We start from the raw sequence: 21,382 nt of genomic DNA on the forward strand, positions 1-21,382 counted from the left end.
ATGAGGTCTTACTAATGCATTGACAAGTTATTTGAAATAATTCCGATCCAAATAAACGTTTGACCTCCTAATGAGTCCCAATATGCTGTTTGCTTTATTTACTGCTTCCTGTATCTGAGATGAGAAATTAAAGTTTCACGTCTACCAAAACCCCTATGTCCTTTTGTTGTGCGATGTTTTCTAGATTTATCCATTCCTTCCAGAGATCCTATTATGTCGTTCTGCCTTCTGCCTTTCTCGTTTATTGTACTTTACTTTAAGCACTTTACATTTGTGTGGGTGGAATTTTAACAGCCACTTATCGGACCATTTTTGTAACTTGTTCAAATCTTCCTTAAGTGACTTGCAATCTTCGTTACCTTTTATACCCCTAATTATTTTGCTATTATCTGCAAATAAATATGTTTTAGATTTTGCATGAACTGCATGAACGAATCGTTTGCTGCACATTCACGTAATTAATTATCCCCGTGAATGGTGATCGCAACACACACTGGTTATAATACATAATAATGATAATAATATTAATAATAATTAGAGGTTCTTATATACCGTTTTATCACAACCCAGTTCGCAGGTTTTCTCAAAGCGGTTCACAAACTATTATCCTTGATTATAGGGGCTTTGCAACCAGCCAGTATCTTTCTCAACTCCCCAAAACTTTGAAAGTCATAAAAGGAAGAGGTTTAAAGCACTTCCATCACTCAATATCTTTCTCAACTCCCTGGGGAGAATACAGCCGTTGCTACCATTTCGGTGCTCACAGCTAGCATTCAACACTTATAGCCCTACCCAACCAGGCACTCATTTACAGCTGAATAGACTGGAATAAGCGGAGTAAAGTATCAAAGATACATCATATTGCTTTGTCGTGACTCGAACCTGCAACCCTTCGGTCACGAGCCCAGCGTCCTACCACTGGACTACCGTGCTTTCTAACATTTAACGTTTTGGAATAGATGCAGTATGCCAAAAACAATTTACATCGCACCATACTATTTCGTCGTTCTAGTGCTAATCGGTGATTAAAGGGCCCAAAAAGATTGAAATACAAAGTTCCCAACTATTGTTGAATGAGTGATGAAATTGCTTTAAACCCCTTTCTTTTATAACTTTCAAAGTTAGAGAAGTACTGGTTAATTTTAATGGAAATAAAGAGTAAGGTGTGTGTATCATGAACCGTGCTACTAGAAAAATAGATTGATGTGGCTATTAAGGTCAGCACCGTTATTTATAAAATATCGTTAACGAGCATGTGTTCCATTACATAGCCTAAATTATATAAAAGATGTATGTTTTATGATTGCTAAGTTTTAGTATTGTTATATGGCCCATTGACTACTGGACACCGAATTGTCCATGGACGTAAAAAAGCAATATTGAGTGATGATGGGTCTAGATCCGCATTTTCCTATAGTTTTCGATGTCGCATGCCAAAAGATGGAATCGAGTTCCCATTTTGTTCGAAATAGTGTGTTTAACTTGGATAAAATACTGAATTAAATGCCGGTTTTCTGGGTTTGGATTTTATTTGGAAAACAAACTTTAAAGATACTTTTGTTCTTCATTCACTTCAATGGTACGTTTGCTTCAATATACTTTAAACCTCATGCAGCCATTGATAGTGTATTGGATTAATCGTCTGCAAAAAAAGGAACACATTCTTTGATTGAACAAGTGAACGACGTAGCCGCGTTGGGACGTTACAATCTTCTCCCAAATCCGTATGGGACAATAATTTTAGACTATTAAGATCCTTAGATCAATTATTTCGAAATACTTAGCATGAGGTAAAGAGGATACGTTTTAACCCAAAATATCTCACTGAGGTTTTGTTTGTTGAACAACTAAAAAATAGTTATGTTTAAAGTTGAACAGAAATCGTCCTGTTACTATTTCCTCAGCTGGAAGAAGTGCATAAATTGACATACCAGGCCTTATTGTATGTGTAGAGTTTTTGGAGCATTTCTTGCAAAGCGGTGGATTCGATAAATTGGTTAATGTATACGGAGATTGAACCCACTCGACTACCATGATTAATACAGTTAACATTAGTTCGTTCATGATCCTACATACATGTGGGATGAAGCATTCACAAAATACATAGACACGTCTTTACAGCTCCCTCATGGCAAGTGTGGAATAAATTGCTGATCAGCATATATGTTATGTTAATATTTCAAACAGGGCCGTTATCTCCATAGGAGGCACGGTGGTCTAGTGGTAGAACGCCGGGTTCGTGACCGAAGGGTTACCGTTTCGAGTCACGGCAAGGTACTGTGTTGTATCTTTGAGCCAGTCTACTCAATTGTAAACGAGTACGTGGTTGGGCAGTGCTAGAATTGTTGAATGCTAGCTGTGAGTGCCGAAATGGCAGCACCGGCTGTATGATCCAAAGGGATTTTTTTTTAGCTGGTTGCAAAGGATAACCACAGATAATAATTTGTGAACCGCTTGCTTTGAGACGACCTGCGATAAAGGTTTTGAGAAAGTGGTATAACATATGTTTGAGGTGTAATGTCCTCGCAAAAGCTCAGGTCATATAATAGATGGGTACTTGGGGAGGCATCAGAATAGAACGTAAAGAGAGAAAAGAATATATATAAGGGACCACGGAACCAAATCAAAAATAGATTGTGGGTTTTTCCCTTTTGGGCAGAGATTAAATAGGAAGGTGAATGCCTCGGGGGCTGCTGGTTGGATATTTAGGAACCAGAAGTTTTAAAAGTTTTATGTGTTGGTTAAACAATATATATAGATGTGATATGTATATAAAAAAAAACATATTAAGTGAGATGATATTCTTTTCAAAATGAGGGCAGGTAAACCAGTGTGGATAACACCATTTAACCAGGACAGTGGTAAACGTTAACACTATCGTCTATGGAAAATCATTTGGTTCTGCGGTCCCTATAGGTCTAAAGTATTGCAGTTTAGATAGCATATCTGTGATTATGTCTTAAATGTTCCCAATGCAGAAGACAAGGAGAAAATCCCTAACGTGCAGAACGCTCACATTGGTCGCTCCTTACAATAATAAGCAGTGGGATACAGCAGATATATTCTTTCTCTGAACTACGGGGGCTATGTGAACTTTAGAATGTTAAGTGAAGGAAAGGTAAAAACTTAGTTGAGTGGGGTAGAGGCGAGGATGGAGATGCCTCTGTTAATGTCTTTTTTGCTTTATTCGCTCGACTTTCCGCGGCAGGAAATAACATTTATAATTCAATTGCAGACTCAACTGACAAATGTAATATGTGGTGTATGGTAAAACATACAGATTAAAGTGTATATCATTTTTATACATGCTGTACTTCCTCCACATAAGGTTAAATATAAAACACCTAAATTACTTTCTGTTTGTAGTGGTTAGCATTAACACACACATTTTATTTGTAAACACTACTCCCTATTAATTGAGTGGTCGGGTGGCATGGTAGATAGTACACTCGCCTTTCAAAAAGACGGCTGGTGTTGAATTCCCTGACCAGACACGAGAAGGTATCAAAGCACCTTCCCGACCTCACCGGGTTCTTTCACCATTAAAATCCTCTGTATGCTACCATCTGGGCCAACAAGAGTGAAGAGTATATGTTTATGAATTTGTTAAATTATTGTTGTAAAATAAATATCGTTTGATTTCATCTGGTGCTTTTTTAACAGAAATATTTGAAAAACGTAGTTCTATCCGTAGTTTGAGTCAGTTAAGACCGAATGTTATGTTAACATATCATGCTAGTTAACACGTAATGTAAACAAATAAAGCTGACTTGTACAATGTTTACTTTGTTATTTTATTTCATATTATTTCAAAAAATACGGTTGGTTTCCAAAATGGCGCTGTTGATACAAATCCGCATATACAGTTATCCATTTCTGATATACATTTATGTTGATCAGTCTCTTGAAAGTAAATAAATGTTCAGTCTGCTTATCATAGCTTGCGATCCCTTGCAAGCATGTTTTCGATGACGTCAGGACGCGTTGGTACTAATCTTTTTTGCAATCGAATAAATACTGATCTAACATTACGTGTAAAGTCAGAGATGAGTAGTATTCAATTCTTCCTCTTTGTAAGGTTTTCCATTCGTCTCCTTTTCTGTGTCTACGACACTGATGAAATTTACCTCCTGGTTCATGACTCCTTGGTCCATATTATCTAGTAGTTGTTGTCGCTGAAACAAAGTAACTGTTTACAGAGTTTGCATACATATATATCAAGACAATCAATCATATAAATAACAAAAACCAGGATTATCTAAGTGTGTCCACAAAGGTATATATTTATGTATATCTTTTTTACTAGCCAAATCGAGAAATGGTATGAAATCCAATTGTCGTGAATCTTAAACATTTATGCTACATCTTGAGTACCTCACCTTTTCAAAAGGTGCACCACCGTAGCACCATTTTCTGAAGCGTTTTGGGAGGAAGGGAAATACGTGATCTACAATTGGAAGAATGTAGCGAACATCAACTTCAGCTGGATCTGGACGACCTGTAGAATAAAGGGATAGGTAGAAGAACGATGTTGGTTCGTTACCAATTATTGTATATGAATTCTAATAGCAGATACAGAAGAAAATGTTTAATTCCATTGACAGACTTTTGACCTGAGCTGATGATAACATCGGACTTTAAAACCTTATTAAACTGAGCCACAGCATGATTCGGAATATTAAATATTTAGTAAAGTGATGAACCGAATAATCAAACTGCCACACACAATCTGGGACTTTACCTTTGTTGAATAATTTGAAACATTGACTAAATAATGTATATTATCTAATGATTAAGAAACAATTGTTATAATGATAATGTCTCAACCAGCAAATATTTGAATATCTGTCATTTTAACGATTCTCAAATATACAGTCATTAAGACATAAAATCTCTTCAATTTTGGATACTAACAAGCCTTAAAATTACAAAATAAACTAAAACGTGTCTGTAAGATCGGAATGTCCCCGCGACATTGTGAAGTTAGTTTCAGTGCTTAATAAGGTTATATGAATAGTACCATCCTTAAAAAACACCCAACTAGGATAACTTCTTCTGGTACATGTAAACAATAAACGAGAAATCCTACAATACAATTAATCATACTAATTGGGGAAATACAGGGGGGGGGGGGGATCTATGAATGGTATCATGCAGTGACCTCTGAAACATGAACTCATCCGAGATTTTCTCATATCTGAAATCTGTAAAAACTTTGATCAAAATTTGTCGTTAAAGGAAGTAGATAGAGCGATGATACCGAATCGTTTGATGACTTTCTAATTAATGCGATAGAGACATGGCCATGATCATGGAAACACAGTGGTGTCAGAGGTATTCTCATACTTGACCTTTGTATGAGGTTTTATCAAAATCCATCTGGAAATAAAGTTGGTACACTGATGACATTAGATTAGTTTTATATAATATCAATGATGACCTCGGGCCTGATCTTGGAATCCTAAAACACAAACTCATCTGCCGTATTTATATACTTGACCTTTGTATAAAGTTTAATAAAAATCCGTCAAAGTACGAATTTGCTAAAATCTTGGTTACATAGAATCGCGTCGGGACTGGTTGGGCGGGCATGTATAAAACTATCTCTCTAATTTCTCTGTTTGTAGGAAAGAGCTGTCCAGGGTAAGAAAGGGCTGTAGGAAATTTATATCTTACCCCCCATTTCACGTGACGTGACGTCACAATGCAGAAAAGGTGACGTGATGAAATTAGAACCTGTAACTATATATTTACCGTACACGTTAGAAAGATGTGATGAATTTGTCTGCGCAAACATTGATTGCAAATATGGGATATGCTTAATCTGGTTGGCTGATTCGTTTTCGTCTAAAAAGCTCAGGGGGAAAATTGATATTTTCAAAATGTTGGCCAGACTAAACGCATTTTCATGGTTTCTGGGATCATTCTGGTGGTTGGAATGAGAGAAAAATACTCTTTCATGCCCAAAGGTGTAGAATAGGGACATTCCAAACCTTGGTTTTTACCGAATTTGAAAACCCCTCGGGTGGAATGTCCCTATCCTACACCCCTTGGCATGAAAGAGTCGTATAATACACTGTGTGCTGAAAGCGGCATGTATCTTTCTCACGCTCTAGGGATATTTACCATTTTGGTTCTTATGCCGTTTCATGTGTGCTACACCAGTGAACATACCAAGCTGAATTCATCCAGCATATTATTCCACCCGATCACACTATACTTACAGTTGTTGCGATTACCTTTAGGACTGGTCTTTTAAAAAGGGAATGACAACGATTGGTCCCAACATTGGAACAGAATCAAAACCTTCACCACTGGAGAACGTCCAACACATAGACCAAATGTGAGGTACTGCCCGGCAAGGCGGTAGAGAAAACGAAAAGGACATATAGTGTCAGAATAATGCAACGAGTTCAGTTCCCTTGTGTCCCCAGGAAGACGGTTAAAAAGCCAAATCCGCCAGGGAGGGGGGTGTCCAAATTCAGTTGTCTTTACCAACATGTTTTGGGAAATAGTAGGTATATTCTTATCCCGTTTCACGACCTGCAGATTAGCTTTAGCTTATAAATTCCAAATCAACATACTTGTAACCTTTCTATAGAAAAGGCAGTAGAATCTAGTATTTAGGAGGTTAAATGTAGTTAAAAACGCTCGACTCAATTCTTAATATAACAGTGCTGACTTAAACAATGTCAATTTTTACCTGTTATATAGCTGACGAGTGAACCAATGACGAGGAAGATTATAATGCCCAAGGTACCCAGCCATTGGTAGGAAATAGCATACAGTCTGTCAAGTCCTTCACTGAAATACAATTAAACACCAAAAACTCATAATCATTAGCTCATATCAATACAATTTATTATAAATGATATAATATTCAGAAGCAGGCATATCAAGCGATTATTCGTGTTTGGTAAAACACGCTGTTCCAATTACTACGATACTTTTATGTTTGAAATAACTACATTTGTATCTAGTTTTTGAATTATTATTCTGTATGATCAATGAAAATTTTAACAATTATAGTTCTGCTTTGGTAAAAGATAAAATAAAACCAAACAATAAAAACAACACATTTGGATTATGTTAATTGAATATATTGAATACTTGTAGGTATTCATATTGCATATAGAATTATTTACGTGTTTGTTATACTATTTCTAATATGTTTGTTTAGATGGAGCTTTAACGAACTACATGTAGTTATATGTTATTTGTTGTTTTTACTGGAAAAATACTCATATCAAGGCAAACAAAATTTCTGCACGTTAAAGCTTAAAGATTTTTTTTATTTGTAAAAATCACTTACTGGTATCTTTTAAACATCATGTTCCAATATAATAATAAATATAAATTTTAACCTAAAATAGTAAACAGAATCTAAAGACAATAAACTCAAAAAAGTCAAATTAGAATACTTTTCACGGAATCCTGAGAAAACTGATGTTGGAGTAATTGTTGGTTCCGTCGGCGAGTAAAAGTATGTGGTGTTTAGTAAGCTTGTGCTATTCTCTCCAAAAGCTGCACACTGATCTGTCGGACCCGCGGGCAGATACGGTGTCTTCTTCAGAGTCGTTGAGAAACTCTGTCCCATCGATATCCAGAATATAAACGTCATACTACTGACAACTCCGGCCACAGCACCCTGTGATATTTCGGATGATATTTAGTTATATTTAGGTTAAGTGTTGAAAGTACTAAATTACAATTTACTCGTGTGAATTTCTGTTATAAGTCCTTCGTTTTACGATAAGAATACAGATATTTCGAATAACAGTTATTGTCTCAGATGTGTTTCATGCTACATGTATCTGTTTGCAAGGATTTGAGTTTTCCGAAAAACTATACCGGAAATTATGTACTCTTTACCTAACTCTTTAGAAAATACCTACTAATATCTCAAGATATATTTCATTTACAGATGTAATATGTTATTTGGAGACTCAAACAAATTTCGAATACAACTATTTTGTAGAAAATTAATGAACAATTCAATACCTTTTTGGTAGCCGTTGGAAAATATGCTGAATAAAACATCAACCCCGTCATCGGGGCACCAAACGCTGCAAGAATGCTGTATGTGACCTGTGATGGAAATTATTCATATAATTTATGATATAGTACAGCTTTTCGGATTATTTTAAAGTCAAACAATGAGTAGCCAGACACCTGCGGACAATTATGTCACAAAGTTTGGGTTGGGAACAAGTATTCATCGAGAATCTTACCATACTTTCTTCATCAATTGTTTTTAACCTCAGATATCTGTTTTATTCATCACTATATATTTACATTTATTCAAAACAGTTTACACATATCTAGTGATATAACGCGTGTGTCCAAAATAACCTAGTTCAAGAATAGGAAACTATTTAATTCAAAAAGAGGAAATAAAGGTTTGAAACATTGTTTTTGGTTTGGTTTATTGATTCAGTGTCCAATCACACAGCTGTTGTAACATAAGGACGTGCATTCGTGTTCGTTATGTATGCCTTTGTGCTGGAGACCGTATGTTGGTGTCTTTGCCTCCTTAAGGTTGCTTTGACCTGATGCTCGTTCAGGGAATGTTACTGAAATACCAATCCTAGGGCACCCATAACAATGATGTCCAGATAACCTGAATATGCGACCTCAACAGAACGAAGTCAAACTACATATTGCAATTTAAGTAAGTACATCCAAATTAAATTGTATTCAAAATGTTTTTACCATATCGCGTTAATGATTATATGACGTACATACATATGCATATCTCAACAACTTACCTCCGTGATTGGGCCCTCAATATTTATAATCATAAAAGAAACTGCGACAGCTGCCATTCCAAACACGATAACTGCAAAGAGAATAGCTTTGCCGTACAAATATTGACTCCAGAAGATTAATAACTCCCGTAACGTTTGAATTTAAACTGTGTCTTATGTTGATACCCTCGATAGAGCTTTACTTACAGTCGGGACATTTGAACCCTGGAATAATATTTGAATATTTTTAACTGGTGTCAGTCACATCGTTATGCACAAAACCTGGGATATTTTAAATTTAACATAGTGAGGTTTTCTGTTTGTGAGAAAACAACATTGAAGTTTCTCAAAAGTCTTGTAGGATGTCGGATGGGCAATCCCAAGTATTGACCTTGCGTAGGAGACAATGACCATGCTTCGTTTAAAGGAACGTAATACTGCTGACATATGTGGGATGAAATCATATATCCACTTACTTTTAGGTAGTAACACATATGCTCTTCCATAAAATTGTATAACGAATAAAGCGTCTGAGACACCCATTGATGTACTGAAGCTTCTAATCAGTACTCATCTGTTGCTTAATAATTTGATAAAAATTCGAATAAAAACGGAATGCTCCGAATGCGATTCAATAGAAAGCGCAAAATCGCCCAACAATGTTTTGCACTTAAACCAACAGTTTCGTTTAAGCTATGCGTCAGAGAAATACGGGAATTTCTTGTAACATCGTAATATCAGGACTGACATATAAATATTTGTCTCATCTACAGAACCGCTTACAAATGGCTACAGAAACGGCAGTAAGAGTGACTGGCGAACATGGACGTTCACTGTGGCCAGGAACAGTACGAACTCGGTTGCGAGAGCTGGGTTGGTTGGTTAGTACAGTGTGTAATGTCCTATCAAACGCTAACATAATTTAAGGGTGTGCCTCCATGTGTGCTGTGCATACCAACATGTGTGCATGTGTGCTGTAGGCGGTATGTTGCACATACCAGAACGAGAAAAACTAAATACGAAATATGTCTCACCAGAAAGCTTCGCTATCATTGTTGTTCTGGAATCCGTCAAATCCTTAAACGTAGGCTTAACAAAGTCTTCAGTCAGCTGAGCAGACAAGCTTGCTAACCCGGATGACAGTGTACTAAAACAAAAATCATTTGATTGCAATGAACCTTTCAATTATTATAATACATATATAGTTAATTGGACTTTCGTAGAAGATTGTCTAAAACGAAAGTATTTTTTCAGTTTACAACTGCCGTTTTATTCGTACCAACGCTCATATGTTTAACAAGTTGCTAATGTTACCGTATGGCAACGAGAGAATTACTTATAAATTGTCTGTTGTTATCAGTCCTTCATGTTAGATCATTTGAAAATACCCTTAAATTAATCTGATTATTGACACGCATGTGCTTGAAAAACCGAAGAACACACACGGGCAAATCGTATCGAAATGTTAGTGCATGTTTTTTTCTCCCTTCGGTATACATCGTCAGATCGTGAGAGTGCAAATTATTAAGTCTACGGATGGCTATCAGCAGTATCTGGTAATATATTATCATAAATTTGTATATTGTTGCAAAATTAAACCAACTCCTATCACAATGGTTGAAACTAAATACAGTTTTACCGATTGTCTCACTATTTCATTATCAATGTGTGAAGATTGCTCTGTGTTGGTTTGTATGCATACCTGCACAAGGTTTTGTGATTGTATAATGTGCCTATGTAGGACTAAATTGAATTATGAATAATATATAAAAACTTCGGTTGTAGGTTTTGGAAAGGATTCTTTTGAACGAACTTGCCTCAACAGAAATCTAAGAGGACCAAGGGTAGACGTGGTTGAAGATGTAGGTTACACAAAAGAGTCAAAGCTAGATTCTGTAATAATATTTGTTTTTTTGTTTAACTATTGGAACCAAATGTATGTTTACTTCCCACATCTGTATGAATAAACTTTATTCTTACTATGTATCCTTATATGATTGTTTATACGTCATAAGAAAAGATATTAATACATAGCTCCTTGTATACAATTACATTACTGTGACACATCTATATACCTGAATATAACATTTCTATATTTGCTCCTAGAGGTAGGTTTAGTTTAAGGTTCAGCACATTACTTACCTTAAAGATGCGCTGAAGAGCGAGGCTAAAAAGAGACCTGACATTCCCGGCAGATTCCTGAAAATGTCCAGCACCATGAATGGGATAACCTAAATCAAGAAAAAAACAAGCACTTTTACAATGCAGCAAATATCTTCTTTATACGAGACGTCGATATAATTTTACAAAATGACGCGTTTTAATTGTATAGAGGTTTAATGGTAAAGTCAGTCAAACGGTACCTGATTAGCATTGGTGATTTGTTTGGACGCTAAAGGATCACAGCCCTTTGTATAAAAGTAAGCATAGGCGATGATTCCCTCAAATGCTGCTAATGACATAGTAAACAAAAAGGCGGGACCAGCGAATAAGAGGACTCTGTTACAAAAGGAAAATAATATTTTAATATGTTGATTTGCTGGTTGTGCAGGGTTAAACGCACAATCAACAGCTAATGTCATTTCAGGACGTGACTCTGTGCGTGGTGTACGTCTGTGCATGTGTACGGGTGGCAGGGTATATTGGTGTGTTAGGCTCCTTTTGATAACGCAGATCTGAAGCCGACTATAAAATGCTACATGTATATCACTGACATACCATGCCGAAGACACCCAGCACAGCATTTCACCCTGGTACGTAATACTGACAAAGGTGAACCAGATGTTGTTATTGTCCTTAATGCTGAACGTTAAGCTGGGAATAACAAGTGCCATTGTTAAAGAGTTTTGTATGTCCCGGCCTGGTTACAAAACCCGTTGCCTTCCTAACCAGGGCGAAATTTCAACATTAATACCAAAGTGAGGCATTGCCAAATCAAAGGTAAGAAGACGTGCAGAGAAATAAAGGGGGAATAAATGAATTTATGACAGAATGATTCTAGTCTCAATTGGTTGATGACAGAAGGGTCCTTGTCATACATGTTATTGGGTGCTGATAGGAGGATATTTGTCTTAATTGGCTGATGACGAAGGGTTTATAGTCTTAGTTTACTACTTACAGAAGGAAGCATATCTTAATTGGCAGATAACAGGAGGATAGTAGTTTTGATTGATATATGAAAGAAGGATACTAGTCTCAATTTGCTGACAGAAGGATATTTGTTTTAACTGTCTGATGACACTAGGATACTTATATTAATTGGCTGATGACATAAATGTACCAATTTCACTAATTGATTATTGACAAATATTTATGTTTGTTGATTAATAATAGGTATCAACCAGTTTTAATTGGTCTAATATAGAAACGTTCTCAAATGGAATGTTCCATGACAAAAGCATCCTAGTTTTACTTGGTTGATAGTTAATTATACTAATTTTAATTGACTGATAAAAGAAACAAATTTCTTCTGATAGAATAAAATTTGTTTTATAATACTTTTTATTCTTTTAAATATTATTTTTTTGCAGTTATAAACTGTTGATAACAGAAATTCCCTATCTAAATTTGCGACTAGTGCCTTATGTGTATGTGAGATGTATAAATATAAACTTTATTTATTTAACAACAATTATGAAACAAGTTATTTCAACTTATATCATTCACTCTTGTTGGCCCGGATGTTAGCGCGTTGGCATGTGAGATGTACTTTATTACATTAGATGAAACACATTATGATACATCACAAGCTGTATAGTTAAGATTTTCTTATAATAGACACTAGTAAAGAAAAGAAGGTACTAACTTGTTGGCAGCACGTTGTGTAGGCATGGAGCTGATCCTCTGTACGGACGACTGATTGAATACCAGACCACTTGTCCGTATAGTTGCTCCAATCAACAGGCTCCAAAAGGTATGACGCACAAACGGGTCGGGGTCAAAACTAAACATTGGACATAGCATATACAGTAATACTATAATACATATATCCATCTCCCAAATATTCGAAATTTGCATCCTGTGGAAATATGCGTGAATATCTGCAGTTTACTTACTTGAAGAAATTAAGTCTTCCATTATTACCGACAATCTCAAACAGCTTCGCTGACCCTCCAGCAGTAATGGTGCCCTACACGACACAAATGTTAAATAGAGTACGGTAGATTAAAGACTGTCATATATAAACGCGGAAAAACTTTCAGAACTTAAGTTATAACAAAGAATAGGTTAAGCCTATAAACACTTTCTAGGGGGAAGTCTCTTCTATCATTACTTTCCGGTGAGCGAGTTATACAACCCATGACGGAATGGAAGTAATATTTCCCAATTTATGATCTTGACATTCTTTACGACCAATCAAGACAGAAGGGATCAGTAGTACAAATTAATTGGTACATCACACGGGTGCTCACTTTCCAAACTTGTTTGGCGATAGCGACAAGTTTCAGAGTTTCTGATTATTGGCATATGATTGGAAATAGGACATTTAACCTTTCAACTGAAGCAATCAATATCACTGCTTAATTGGCATTCATCCGTAATAATATTGCATAGTTCTGTTACTTCCTGGAGAATTTAAAATGAAAAAACAACATAATAACTGTTCAAAATGCTAGCATTACGTTTTACCACTTACTTTGATAATAACTGAAAACATCCCTATCAGCATGACAAGACACTGAAACACATCTGTCCAGATCACAGCCTTAAGACCGCCCTAAAATGTGGATTAATATCACAAATATGTCAATTAATAAAAGCATTCCTTGTATAAAATATTCAGTCGTAATCAATTAACGATCTTCAATGGCGTTCTTAAAACGCCATGGAAATATTTATCATTATCAAGTCTGACCTAGTTTTGTTACTATTTTCTATATTTTCTAGATTGTATGCATATTTTTTTTGTTTAAATTGAAGAATATATTTAATAATAAAAAAAAACATAAATCTCAAATGTTCTAAAGGGTGCAGCAGATCAATTTTAGTTTCGTCGATGTCCCTGTACTTGAAGCCACGGAATAATCCCGAATCTGCAGATAATCCGAATTAGTCACACATTACGATTACATGAAGTATGGTACAGCAGGCCTATTCTTTTCAACGAACATGCAGTGGTTTTGTTACTGTGCAATTATTTCAGCAATACGAGAATTTCAATTGTCAAACCAAGAATCCACATAACTATTGCTGTCTCTGCGAGTCAATATTTCAATTGGATACAGACGTTTTGGTAACTAATGCGATATATTTTAAGTCTGAAGCGCTCAACGTGCCGTTTGTCTTAACGATAGACTGGCTATCAGCGTCTCTGATTATCGCTTATTGTTTTAGTTTTGAAAAGTTTTGAGTCTACATATACTTTACCATGTTCGGACAGAAAGTAATCGTACAGCCAGAAAGTTTGTCCAACGTCAATGCTGAGGTTAATATTTGGTGAAAATGGCTGTAGGATATGAACTATTGGTGTTTTCCACGTTGCGTTTTCTTGGATTACGAAATAATGGTGTTCTTGTGATGATGAGTGAGCAAATAAACAAATGTCATTTACGACCTTTCAGACATCTTATGAGTATTGATTGAATAAATTTTGCAAAGATTTCAAAGATCTTTTTTATTATTCGTCCTTGTTTATTTGGGTATAAGTACGTTCCTTACTATAGCCGTGTACAGGACAGACACCGCAGCTACCAACGTTATGGAGGCCCATATTGGAAATTCTGTGACTGTAATATAGAAGAGAAAACAAACGTGATTATTGAGCTTTATATATTATGATGCTTTGTTTTTAGGGTTTGTCGTTTAAACTATCTTCTCATCGAGGGCACGTGGATAAGATCGAGAGTTAACCGATTTTATCCACAAGCTTGCGATGAGAAAATTGTCCTCGCGACAAACCCTGAAAACATTGCGTGATAATCTGTGTATCGTCTATACAGTACTACCTTTTATAAATCTCCATCCACAAAACGTCAGCTAGATAACATAACTTCCAAATTATTTCTAGACTTAATGGTCATCGAGATCCTAGGTCTGGTACAAAGGTAAACAAGTGGCAAATTTCCGCGGAGGAATACCATGAACCTTAGAACTATGTAAAGCGATATTTTTAAAACTAAATTGTAAGTTATAATCATTTGCGTCCTCATATGTACATTTTGATGGTGTTGTCACTCTGACAATATTATTTTATAGGTGCAATCACCTGTGTGTGTAGCGTTAATCTTTTGTAATGATTTGTTCATGACGGACTATTTTCGTTCCTGGATCACCTTTGTTTGGTTACCATTTTAAGTGCAGGACTTCACTTGGCGCGAACAAACGTTCTTTTTTTGAGAAAATACGTTCATAAATAGGAAAAAATTAATTCTGAAATTGTTTTCAAGTCGCTTTCAACTTCACTTTGAGCATTGTCATGCAGACAACCCATGATAATGATTTCATCATGCTAGGTAGTATATATATGATAAAACATTCATCAAGGGTATCTGTAAATCTGTCAAAATGTCTTTTTCTTCGGTACTTCGATACTATCTTAACACATGAATGTTACTGCAATAAAATGTATAAATTAAATGTTACAAATTAAGGTGAACTATTTGTATATCAGTTGTGTCCAAAATTATATATACATGCATGTCACATTATAGTAAGGCTAAAAACAAAAGTTAAAAAAACACCCAAAAAACGTAAAACTTAAATATGATTTACCTTAATTTTTCAATAATAATTTTAGCTCACGATGAAATCGTTGTATTGTATTTGTTTATGATTTACTATGTATTTGATTACCTGCATCTAAGGCAATTGCGGGACCATAAAGTACTATTCCCAGGTAAAATATCTGAAAGAAATATATATATATTCTATGGATAGAAATAATGTTCTTGGCAATATAAATTATGGTTTAACTAGAAAATGGCTGGCAGACATGAATTCCCCTGTCGCAATGTTTCAATTTCAGTGTTTTATGAATATAATATAAAAACATGTAGCGTGGAAATATATTTCCCCACTTTATACAGTATTATAGAGTTAACATCTATTGCGGTTCTTATAGTAAATACAGTTATAGTTATGTTTGAAAGTTAAATAGGTAAACTATGCGTGTATATGAGTCAGTGTATGGTATGTTGTTGTGTGGTAGATGTAGGTCATGTTATAGCGTAGCTGTGTATTAGAGTAGGATGCCGATGTAGGCCAATCAGAGAGGGTAAGGAGCGGGTTAGGAGCAGTGAGGAGCCGATGTAGGCCAATCGGAGAGGGTAAGGAGCGCGTTAGGAGGAGTGAGGAGCCGATGTAGGCCAATCGGAGAGGGCAAGGAGCGCGTTAGGAGCAATAAGGAGCCGATGTAGGCCAATCGGAGAGGGTAAGGAGCGCGCTAGGAGGAGTGAGGAGCCGATGTAGGCCAATCGGATAGGGTAAGGAGCGCGTTAGGAGGAGTGAGGAGCCGATGTAGGCAAATCAGATAGATTGAGGAGCACGTGAGGAGCCGTGAGGAGCCAATGTCAGCCAATGTCAGTCAATGAGAATGCAGTTTGTGTGCGTATACATGTATAAGGTAGTGAGAGTGAGAAAAAAGGGGAGAATAGCATTAGTTTGGGACTTACCCCACGTTGGTTTATACCGAAACATTATCATTGGATTAAACTTGTGTGCGTGTACACTATTATGGGAATTACACCTTATTCTCATGGAAATAGATTTGTGGGATAGAGTGTTTGATTCCAAATGGATATTGTGTAAAACTACCTGATATCATGAGTGTATAAATAAATGTATGTGAACTTGATATAGTTTGTTTGAGTTATCCCTGCCGTAGTCGACTTCCATCCCTGACTTTTATACATAGCGCCCCGCCCCGCGACATCGTCGCGGGGTTCCGGGAGAAAACGCTACAAAAATTACAACTACTTTGATATTGAGGCCGGGAAATATGTACGCATTCAAGGTATTTTCACCCTTCATGTTGATACATATGTAGAGGGAGAAATATAGAGAGAATATTTTTAATGAATAACAACATACAGGGACCTTTTGAACATGAACTCATCGGATGTCTTCTCATACCTGAAATCTACATAAAAAGTTGATCAAATATGTTTAGAAATGAAGTAGCTAGAGTAATGAAACTGAATCGTTTTATAATATTTTGGCGGGGGCATAAATACCGTTTGGTATTTTGAGAAATAGGTCCATCAAAAGAGTTGCTTTTAATACTATTTAGATACCGAGCATAGTGTTGAAATAGTAAATAATAATATTCTATTTGCTTCTAATGTTTGATCAACACTCGATAACTTTTCTTTCAGTGCAACATCCATTCACACATTAAGTATTTGATAAAGATTAACATACTGTTCCTACACCCGCCACACTGGTCCCTAGGAGGCGGATTCCACGAGACTTGTATCGTAGCTCCAGATACTACAATAAGGATATGTACAATAAATGTTCTAGTTCAATATATAATATGTTCTATATACATCAATTAGTTGTGTGATAGTAGATTATGTTGTGTATTGTATGTATCTGACGTTTAAACCATTACTACTATAATTGATGTATCATAAATGAACCATTCTTGATGATCATATGTTTTTCTAGTACTTAACTTAAATAGCGATTATTTGACGCAATATTTTAATAAAAACAAAGATTTTTTTTTTATAAAACTCTATCTCATGCAAATATACGAAGAAAACATTTGTTTTACACTGAAGTTATAAGTGGAAAACAATGAATACTATATACTATTTTAAAATGTGTTACCTGGTAAAGGCTGGTGACTTTGAGTGGATGAATCAGCGGAACCCATATCAGTACTCCAATAAAATTGGCAAACATAAAGGAAAATAACGCCCACCAAAACATAATTCCATGCACGTACACTTCCGCGGGAAATCCAAGCATCGTGATGGAAGATTCAAATGTTACCATTAGCGACAGCGCAACCGGAAGTACCTTCATGTGACGATTTCCCATGAGAAATTCATTTGTAGTTTTCTGTTTCCCTCCCGCAAACGCAAAATATATACCGATAGAAATTGAAATGAGTATAGCTGACCCAAATGTAATGTAGTCCACCAGAACAAGTCTGGCAATTTCTTCCGTTCCTGACATTTCCTCTGATGTTTAAGCCTAGAAAATGCATATTTGAAAACAGGTTAACAGTATGTCTGCATATCAATTATACGTAACAGACCTCGGATAACAAGTACAGCAATACTGTTACTATATTTTTTCCGTTTTATAAGTCCGGAAACAAAAATACAGACTGACATTTAGTATGTCCACATCACGTACCATACACATTGTATACATCACTTGTCTACATAATTGTACTCAATGAATATAGGCATTGTTTCAAAACATGTATTGTTTTATCTATTTAATTGTATCATTGTATACAGCACAGCTTTAGACACTTACTCTTCATTATTAAATCTCTCTTAAAGGGTAAAGATTGAGTATTATAATATGTTTGTATATATTTCTTAATTCTCTTTTCGAACCAATAACTGTACAAATTTAAACTTTCTGAGAGCTGTTTGTCTGTTTCAAAAGATATGAATAACCATATCTACTTTTAATAATCAAGTTGTTCACATTTGTTTTTTATTTGATGTTTGTTTGATGTCGTTTTTATTTATCATTTGTTTGTATTGCCCATTTATTGGCCCTATTGACCTCTCCCGTGTTGATGTGTTATTCAAGTAGTGATAAGAAAAATATATAACTGTTACCATATACGAAATCCCTTCATCTTTAAAAAGCACATTGTCGCAGAATAGTTTACTTTCATCGTCATCAATAAATAGATACCTGCTCGCTATATAGAATGTGGTCTTTCGTGTGATTTTACTTCAAGGTCACTGCCACTGCCGTTGAATTACCGAGCGTGTTAGTGATCTTTTTATCGACCTGATTTGGAAAAAAACAACAACACATGAGCTCATGTAAAACAGGAGCTCATCACCGACATATGCCTAATATCTTCCACTAATTGTTAAAAATCTATCTGGCGTTAAAAGTGTGATTCCAGTATCACTGACAATCACTCAATAGTAAACAGTATCACAAATAGTATATAAACTGTAATTGAAAGGTTACCACAACGCGGTAATTATTACGCCCGTCACACGTTTAATTAGCAGTTGTTTTTATCTTGATGTTAAAAGAGAAATAATTCAATATACCCGGTACATAAATGGGTGCAATACAATATCTCGGAATGCATGTAGTACTGTATAAATGAAACCAAGGGGAATAGGTCTATTATTTATGGTTATATAATTGTGATTGTATTCACACGACTGATTCAGGGTACAGAGCTCTGCAAATTACAGTCGGGCGATGGTGGTTATCCAACCAAGATATCAAGGTATTTAACCTTCATATGAAGTTTGAAGCTAATCCGTAGAAACTGACTCGAGCTATCGAGCTAACACTGCTTCAGCATCTGTCTCCATGCAATTCTGATACAGACTTCCGAGTGCTACATTCAACCATGAAACACTCAGCAGAAACTTTCATCTGGTCAAATTATACTAGCAACGGGAAAACGCTTACTTTAAATAATTGTGGGCATGTAGCAAACATTAAATACCACACTAGATTATTATGATGCTGAAGATGATGTTTTTTATTGTCTGGACGTAAATATCCGGTCGATTATTTGCACAAACAATCATACTTTAAACTTTATATGGTATGACGTATACATTGTACGACGAAGCTATTTAAAAAAACAAATTGTGTTTAATGATGATGAATCTATTTAATTTACAAGAATTGTTTTTCTGCTTTGATATTTGTTTACCGTTACAAATTAACTCAAACTTTCATAATAGTTTGTTGATGATTTTTAATGTTTGTCCAACATACGTTTTGTCAAATAGTAATCATTTTCGTATACGGTTAAGCCAATATTAAATGCGATTCTGTTTCTTTTGAAATTTTTAAAATGTAAAGCCATACCAAGCTAATACGATATACACATGTAGACTTGTACACTTCAACGTTTAAAAAACCTACTCTACGATATATTAATCTTTAGTAACAAGTAGTATTGTCTCCTTACACATCATTACCGATTTTAATATAACTTATGTATATAAATTGTATCAAACTGCACAAAGAATTGTGTAATCCGTTTATCTGGTTTTAGATACTTACCAAACTTCCTGGTAGACTACATCCAGCTATTCAAACGCCGTATTCGATCTATATGAATTATCTTTCTTGGTCCGCCTATGGTGGACATTTGCGTGAACGGGCATAAAGTGATGATAATTATTTATAATCAATGCATGTACATTACTGGCATAAGCCGGGCGTGGATAAAATGGCCACGTGGGTAAGTAGAATAGTTTATAGGCCTTTCTCGGTATATTCTCAGCCTGAGGACAATCCGTCTCCGACATGACTGAGCTGTTACCTTGCAGATTTAATTTATTCTGACATGTTTACACGTAAAACACATTTAAGAAAAAAAAATTTGAAACAGAAAGTTAAATGGTCGTCCCATTATAAATGGATTTATATGCAACTTTTTGCTTTAGCTACATTTTTCAGATGTTTCAAAAAACATGTTACATGTAGCCGGGATAAGTTCTCAAGGGACTATATAGTCATGGTACAAAAAAAAGTTCATTGCATTTGGCTAACTGTGTCGATTTGCTTTCTTCTTATTTCGAGGGATTGTTCTGCTCAAAACATTGTATGTAAATGTTCCTCAGGCGTGTTAAAATTTAACATTAGAGGTTTTGTAATATCAATAATATAGGTTCATATTATATCAAAATACCTGTCTGTATAATTATATGCTAATGACAGGCGGTTGATACATGGGAATAACGCATGCACACTTCTTAACTATTCGTGTGGTTATGACCAGTGGATATAATAAAAACAGAAGATGGTTTGAAAGCAGAGCAATCTGAAGGAGCGACGTTTAGCTAATCAATAACAGCGTGAGCAAGATATGCAATATCATCTCAGATGTACTTAATAAGTTACACAGTTGCTTGAAAAGGAATAATGATGGCACGCTGTTTATTATGTAACATGATTCATTGACAAAGTACATACTTAATGTTGATGGAGACAGCAGATTATGTTTACGATTAACTGTTTCACATCACTCATTTCGTTGTTGCAATCTGTATTATTTTTATTTTTATATTTTTATATTTTTTGTTTTGTTTGTTACATCTACATCAAACAGACAATACACACAGAAACACTCGTATCTCAATTATCCTAACCATCATCATCATAATCATCATCTAAATACTTTGACTCACATCATAATCAACACAACATATTCATAAGCGTATCGACTCACATCAAAATCATTATCATAAAAACCACAGTGACCATCATCATCATCATCATCATCATATAATCATCACATCATCGTCATCATTATCATCTTTGCATAATGTAAATCATCATCATCATCATCATCATCATCATCATCATCATCTTCATCTATGTATCAACAACATCATCTATTACACTCATACCCTACCTAAAACAATAATCTGTTGTTTTGTTAGTGTTCAGGTTATCCATTAGCGTATGCAGTTTGCGTACATGTACCATTAAACACGTTCATACCAAAATCGATC

General features: G+C 35.4%; 1 protein-coding gene across 5 annotated transcripts in view; it reads right to left on the minus strand.

The window, feature by feature from the left end:
* Positions 1-3,783: 3,783 nt before the first annotated feature.
* The window catches only part of LOC110462439 (sodium-coupled monocarboxylate transporter 1-like), a 32,872-nt gene continuing 15,273 nt past the window's right edge, over positions 3,784-21,382 (minus strand). For 3 of the 5 annotated variants that reach the window (XM_021516388.1, XM_021516389.1, XM_021516390.1), the window contains 17 exons: positions 18,573-18,671; positions 17,520-17,888; positions 17,106-17,174; positions 15,540-15,591; positions 14,406-14,473; positions 13,384-13,464; positions 12,803-12,876; positions 12,553-12,690; positions 11,111-11,246; positions 10,890-10,978; positions 9,782-9,894; positions 8,769-8,839; positions 8,002-8,088; positions 7,422-7,648; positions 6,704-6,804; positions 4,380-4,498; positions 3,784-4,175 (listed from right to left, as the gene is read on the minus strand). In XM_021516388.1, coding sequence (XP_021372063.1) covers positions 4,041-4,175; positions 4,380-4,498; positions 6,704-6,804; positions 7,422-7,648; positions 8,002-8,088; positions 8,769-8,839; positions 9,782-9,894; positions 10,890-10,978; positions 11,111-11,246; positions 12,553-12,690; positions 12,803-12,876; positions 13,384-13,464; positions 14,406-14,473; positions 15,540-15,591; positions 17,106-17,174; positions 17,520-17,870 — 1,911 coding nt within the window. In that variant the 5' untranslated portion in view covers positions 17,871-17,888; positions 18,573-18,671 and the 3' untranslated portion in view covers positions 3,784-4,040. Of the gene's footprint in view, positions 4,176-4,379; positions 4,499-6,703; positions 6,805-7,421; positions 7,649-8,001; positions 8,089-8,768; positions 8,840-9,781; positions 9,895-10,889; positions 10,979-11,110; positions 11,247-12,552; positions 12,691-12,802; positions 12,877-13,383; positions 13,465-14,405; positions 14,474-15,539; positions 15,592-17,105; positions 17,175-17,519; positions 17,889-18,572; positions 18,672-19,925; positions 21,203-21,382 lie in introns of those variants that run through there. The other 2 variants (XM_021516391.1, XM_021516392.1) reach the window with 2 other exon arrangements.

This window comes from Mizuhopecten yessoensis, unplaced genomic scaffold (assembly GCF_002113885.1).
Source record: "Mizuhopecten yessoensis strain PY_sf001 unplaced genomic scaffold, ASM211388v2 scaffold10797, whole genome shotgun sequence".
NCBI lineage: Eukaryota > Metazoa > Mollusca > Bivalvia > Pectinida > Pectinidae > Mizuhopecten > Mizuhopecten yessoensis.